Source organism: Chiloscyllium plagiosum, unplaced genomic scaffold (genome assembly GCF_037043375.1).
Source record: "Chiloscyllium plagiosum isolate Xiang-an unplaced genomic scaffold, Cpla_swu_hap1 HiC_scaffold_27, whole genome shotgun sequence".
NCBI classification, from domain to species: domain Eukaryota; kingdom Metazoa; phylum Chordata; class Chondrichthyes; order Orectolobiformes; family Hemiscylliidae; genus Chiloscyllium; species Chiloscyllium plagiosum.
The window spans coordinates 84,666,430-84,672,924 of NW_028270165.1; the positions used below are offsets into that span (position 1 = coordinate 84,666,430).

General features: G+C 43.3%; 1 protein-coding gene across 1 annotated transcript; it reads left to right on the forward strand.

Moving 5' to 3' along the window:
- Position 1: 1 nt before the first annotated feature.
- Positions 2-5,582, forward strand: LOC148144805 (uncharacterized). The gene has a single exon (XM_087975100.1). It carries the CDS (start codon positions 255-257, stop codon positions 1,209-1,211), a length of 957 nt encoding a protein of 318 aa, XP_087831226.1. The 5' UTR covers positions 2-254; the 3' UTR covers positions 1,212-5,582.
- Positions 5,583-6,495: the final 913 nt, after the last annotated feature.

Consider the following 6,495-nt stretch of genomic DNA (forward strand, 5'->3'; position numbering starts at 1 on the left):
TTTGATGTCAATGTCTGACAGTCACTCAATCCATCGGGACCGGAAACAATTTTCAACTATGATTCTGTGAGAAGGAGCAAAGCATTTTGGTTCCTGTTTGAGTACGTTTTCAGCATCAGTGGGACTGGATGAGAGACCCTACTGTTGCAGCGCATTGAGTGTGGGGTGTGTAGCAGCAGCTACAGCCTGGAAAGAGGAATTGACGACAGGGAGGGGCTGGAAGTGTGTGTGTGTGTGCAGCTGAAGCTTCGGCCATGGAGAAACCTGAGGAATCCCGCCCCGTGGAGAAATGGTGGAAGTGTGGTGATGGTGGAAAAAGCTTCCATTTCCCGTCTGCCCTGGAGACTCATCGGCGCATCCACACAGGGGAGGGGCCGTTCTCCTGCCCAGAGTGTGGGAAGGCCTTCAGCAAATGCTCCGACCTGCTGAGGCACCAGCGGTCCCACACGGAGGTGAGGCCCTTCAACTGCCCCAAGTGCGGGAAGAGATTTACCCGGGCCTCCCACCTGCTGAGGCACCTGCGGGCCCACACAGGGGAGAGGCCGTTCTCTTGCCCTGAGTGTGGGAAGAGATTTGCCCAGGTCTCCAACCTGCTGACCCACCGGCGGACCCACACCGGGGAGAGGCCCTTCAGCTGCCCAGAGTGTGGGAAGGCCTTCAGCAGTTCCCCCAACCTGCTGAGGCACCGGCGGGTGCACACGGGGGAGAGGCCCTTCAGTTGCCCTGAGTGTGAGAAGGCCTTCAGCGATTTCTCTTCCCTGCTGACCCATCGGCGGGTCCACACTGGGGAGAGGCCCTTCAGCTGCCCTGAGTGTGGGAAGGCCTTCAACAATTCCTCTTCTCTGCTAATCCACCAGCGGATCCACACTGGGGAGAGGCCCTTCAGCTGCCCCGAGTGTGGGAAGGCCTTCCGCCATTCCCCCAACCTGCTGAGGCACCGGCGAGTCCACAATGGAGAGAAGCCTTTCAGCTGCCCTGAGTGCAGGAAGGCCTTCAGCAATTCCTCCAACCTGCTGACCCACCAGCGGATCCACACCGGGGAGAGGCCCTTCAGCTGCCCCGAGTGTGGGAAGGCCTTCAGCAATTCCTTCAACCTGCTGACCCACCGGCGGGTCCACACAGGGGAGAGGCCCTTCAGCTGCCCCGAGTGCAGAAAGGACTTCACGCGCTCCTCCCTCCTCCAGAGGCACCAGCGAGTTCACATAGGGTGATTGAAGGAATGACGGCTGAGTGCCATTATCGACTGGACTATTAACCCAGTTCCAGGGGGTCCCGGGTTTGAATCCCACTGCAGCAGATGGCGCTATACAGGGTATGGGTTGAAATTGCTGAGTGAGTCAATACTTCCTCCAGGTTAAGGCTGTACCAAGGATCCAATTACAAAGGGACATCTTGGTGCCTGATCAATAGTAAAGAAAGTGATGGGGGGGTGGGGGGAGTGTGTGCGCTTTGACTTTGAGCTGTTTAAAAAGCAGCTACTTTTTTCTCTGCCATTTTGCTGAGCGGATCTGAAGCTGTAACAAAGTTGGGTCGCAATAAAGGTTACTTGAACTTGCTGCGGGGCTCAGACTCTCATTGAAAGCTTTGAGCTCCAAGAGTTTTTGTTTTAAAGCTGTCATTTCTTTCAGCCTCCTGCACTAAGCTTCCAATGTTGCATATCAGATGGAGTCGTGAATGAGCAGCCAGTATCGTGAGAACTTGTCAATATTTCAGGAGTGCAGAGTGTGTCATTTCATCGGCGTTATAAAGTTTCCTGGCAGCATCAGGAGGTGTGGGCTGCGTTCGCGAGAAATTATATGGAGGAGCCGATGTTGGACTGGGCTGGATAAAGTTAAAAATCACACAACACCAGGTTATAGTCTAACAGGTTTACTTGGAAGTATGAGCTTTTGGAGCACTGCTCCTTCATCGGGTAACTGTGGAACAGGATCATAAGATACAGATTTTATAGCAAAAGATCACAGTGTCATGCAACTGAAATGACATATTAAACAAACCAAATTGCTGTTAAGTCTTTCACCTTTTAGAATGAGTTGCAGGTTTCAGTTCATTAATCTGTAAATCCCAGAACTATTAATTCACATTCTCGAGATGACTTAAGGTTTTTTTTTAAAATAAGTGACATCTCAGCCCAGACAATGCATTAAAAGTGTGAGGTTCGAGTCTGTCTGTATCCCAATCTTGAATCAGACTGGTTCTAGTTCCCAAGTAGGAAATTATAAAATATTACACGGATTGACTGCTTACAGTTTCTGCACTTTTTGAGCAAAGTAGAATGTATCTGCAAACATAATTCTGCCAATACAAGTTTGCCCAAAAAGTGATGTGTGAATGCGTGCATGTGAGTTTGTGCAAGAGAGTGCACGTAAAGTGTGTGCATGTTTGGTAAAGTGACTGTGTGATGGAGTATAAGCCTGAGAGTGTTGGGGGCGTGTATGTGTGGGTGTCTCAGAGAAAGCATGTGTATGAGTGAGCTATTAAAAGCGAGGGCTTGTGTTTTGCTAAAACAAGGAAGGGCAGGACTTGTACAGGTCATGCTAGGGCCCTGTGTCGTGCTGTAAAAGAGAGACATGGTGGGGTTCAGGTACATAGTTCTTTGAAAGTTGCATCGCTGCTCGACAGGGTGGTCAAGAAGGCATTTAGCATACTTTGTACTCAATGTAGCATACTCAATGTTCACCCCATTGAGTATAGGGGTTGGGACATCATGTTGAGGTTGTACAGGATGTTGGTGAGGCCACTTGTAGAGTACTGAGTACGATTCTGGTGAACCTGTAATAGGAAGAATTCTATGAGAGAGGGTTCGGTAAAGATTTACCAGGATGTTGCCAAGACTGGAGGGTTTGAGTTATAAGAAGAGATTGGGACTTTATTTATTGGAGCACAGGAGGTTGAGGAGTGACATTATTGAGATTGATAAAATCATGAGGAGTGGAGGTAAGGTGAATAGCAAAGGGCTCTTCCTTAGCATAGGGGAGCTCAAGACTCAGGGGCATTTTTCTTTAAAGTGAGAGGAGAGAGATTTAAAAGGAACCTGAGGGGCAACGTTTTGACAGAGGGTGGTTTGCATGTGGAATTTGGATGAGTACATGCATAGAAAGGTTTAGAGGGATATGGGCCAAACACAGGCAAGTGGAACTAGTTTAGTTTTGGAATCCTGATTGGCATGGATGAATTGAACCAAAGGGCCTGTTTCTGTGCTGTATACCTCTCTGAACCAGAAGTGATCTTATTGAAACCAGTAGAATTCTGAAAGGGGCTTGACAGGATAGATGCAGACAAAATTCTCCTTTGTTGGGATTCTATGACTCCCCCGACAATGTGGAAGCAGGCCATTCAGCCCATTTATTTTACTCTGGCCCTCCGAAGAGTTTCACCCATATCCATTTCCATCCTCCGTATTTCCCATGGACAATCCACCCTAAATTGCACATCCCTGGTCATTATGGGTAATTCAGCACAGCCAATCCACCCTAACCTCTACACCCTAATCTATAAATTACCTCCTCAAAAATGAAATTTAAATGCAGAGTTTTTCTCTAAGAAAAATGTCACTCTGACTCAATATTCGGATGCAGACAGAATTCACACCTATTGTTAGAAAAGCTCTGCATTTGAATGATATTCTTGAAGGTAATTAAAATCAAATTCTGGGATTAACATACCAAAGAACAGAAACCCATTCGAAAGGTGAAAGATTTAATCTAAAATTGTTTGATGTATTACATTTCCATGACATTGGACTCCATTGGCTCTAAATTCCATAATCATGATCTCATTCTCCACAACCACCTGATGAAGGAGCGGGGCTCCGAAAGCTAGTGCTTTCAACCAAACCTGTTGGATTATAACCTGGTGGTGTGTGATGTTTAACTTTGTCCGTGGGAAGCACGAGTTGTGGAACTGGTAACAGTTCTTATTTTGTGATTTATTCCAAGTGAAATTTCTCCTCTGCGCAGGCACGGGTGAACAGTTTGGCTTTTGTGCTTTGTGCGAGATCAGGCTAGCAGCTTTTAAATCCTTATGTTAAACAGTTCAAGTAAACTGTTGATCAGCAATTGTATTCCGAGAGTGGTACTTCCAGCTCTGGTAATCCTGTTGCATCAACAGAGAGAGGGAGAGGATGTCACATCTGAAGAGCAGACAGAAAAGTTATTTCGCTTGTTCAGTCAGTTGAGTTGGTTCCGCACTCAGATGAGACTGGATACTGCTTTTAATGGATCATAATTAAATGCTACAATGGAACACCTTAAATTCGAGGAATTTTGAAAGGGCAAATGGAACAGTAACTTTGAAGAGAGATGTTCTTCCATTTCTAACCTTGGGTGAAGCATATGAGGCATTTTTATTGATAGCTCCATAATCATCTTCCTGCTGGATTTTTTTCAGGGCAAACAATTTCTGGTGGGAGAAATTCTGTATCCTGGGAAGGTGGGGAAATTTAAAAAAAAAAAGGCTGTTAAAAGCATTTGAACTGTGGGCCCACAAGCTCTCGTGGGAGCAGTGCATTTGCCAAAAACATTTCGGAGGAATTCTGTCTAACTGTTGGACTGAAAGTAGTTTCCCACTGAACGTTAAACAGGTATTGAGAACGTTGTGCATTATAGAGTGTGTTCCTGAGGACTGGAGGAGGATTGAACTTGCCAACGTGAACAACACTTTGCAGAGAGAGGAAATTTCTCGGGAGGTTGATGGAAGTCAACAATTGTCAGATTATTTCATGAAAATAACAGCTTATATGGGGATCCCAGAAGAGGGGTATCTGTAATGAGCACACAGAAACAAACCCTTCAGTCCAGGCCAGCCAGATATGCTAAATTAATCTAGTAACCCATTTGCCAGCATTTGGCCCATATCCCTCTGAATGCTTCCTATTCATGTCCCCATCCAGATGTATGTTTTTCTTCGGAGAATACGTAGGTGAGAGCCTAGATATGCTATTACTCAGCCTTTCCCTACTGAGCTTCACCTTTCCTTCATGCTACTTGTAGTTGGAGAAGCCTGAAAGTTGAAAAGGATTTCCTGGGGAAAAAAACGTTTATTCAAGATCGGGCTCACTGATGGATTTTCTAAAGCTTGGCTATTGTAGATTTCAATCAGACAAAAAAACTTTCAGTTGTTCTTGTCCAAGGCAGAGTAGATATTCTTTTAAGGATAATTGAGATATCTACATTCTTTACAATGTTTTTCCATCATTACCAGTGATTGTCCATCATTTGGTTTATTGAGCATCATCTTTTTGTGATTCACCAGAGATGATTTGAAGTGAATTCTGTAAGATGCTTTTCTATTTTATTTAACTTTACTTGGCTCTTTAAGGCAAAGATTTTCTTTTCATGTGATTGGTATTAAAAATATCTCAGTGTATAATAATGAAGCAGCTCATTTATTCTGAAATTATTTCAATTAGTTGGTCAATTGCCAAATAATTGCTGCACAACTGTTGCCAATATTGATACCCAGGAAAGCTATTTTGTTTATTTTGTTTAAAATATTTCCTTTGTAAAGATCTTATCCAAATTATAAAATGATTGTATTTTCATATGAAATAAAGTTTGCAGTGTCTTATTAAATAGTTGAAAGTAACTTTGTACTTAATTGCTCCATTTGGGATTAAACATTGTGACTTTGATAAAAGTGATCTTTCACAATTTATGGTGAATCTATTAACAAACGAATGTTGCCATTTGCTCTTGAATTACCACAAATTCAATTTGAAATTCTTGAATGAGTTGAACAAGGGGTAAAAAGTGAATATTTATTGCACTTTTTCTGAAATTCTCTGCACTGCCATTGTATTTGGTTAAATGTATGTAACCCTCTTCATACCTTTGTATTTCTTTGATGTTTCATTTGTCAGTGCGACTGCCCAAATAGCCTAAAAAGAATGTTTTGGCAGTTGGTGAAGTTGTGAATTTTTAGTCTAGTAACATTGTTTCACAATTGAATAATCTGAAAATTAATTTAGGCACATACAAGAACGTCAAAGAGATTGTGATGATAGAAAGTCAACATGTAGAATTGCCAATGAAATGTAAACTGTGGCTGCTCTTAATTTGGTACAGACTAAGTAGAAATAATGGCATTGTACACAAACTGTGTGTCGTGTGAGTTCAGAATTGTTCTGATCCTTTTAATTCTGGCACATGCAGTGATAGCAGCACCATAATCTGTTTTATTTGTTCGTGGAATGTGAGCATCACTGGCAGAGCCAGTATTTGACTGCTAAGAACACAGATATGAATATTCGGTGAGGTTGAGTTGCAAGGTCTACTGTGGCATAACAAATTGTACTGGCTTGCACTGTACTCTGACAAGACAGAGACTTTTGGGAGGAGGACAAAAATAGGAATTTCTTCTTCAATATTGATGCTCCCATTTATATCTCAAAAGGAGATTGTTTGGTCCATCAAATTAATAATGGCTCTTTTGTTGAATTAGTTCTCTACATCCGCATATATCTGGAATCCTTTTCTTTTCAAGAATTTTTTGCAA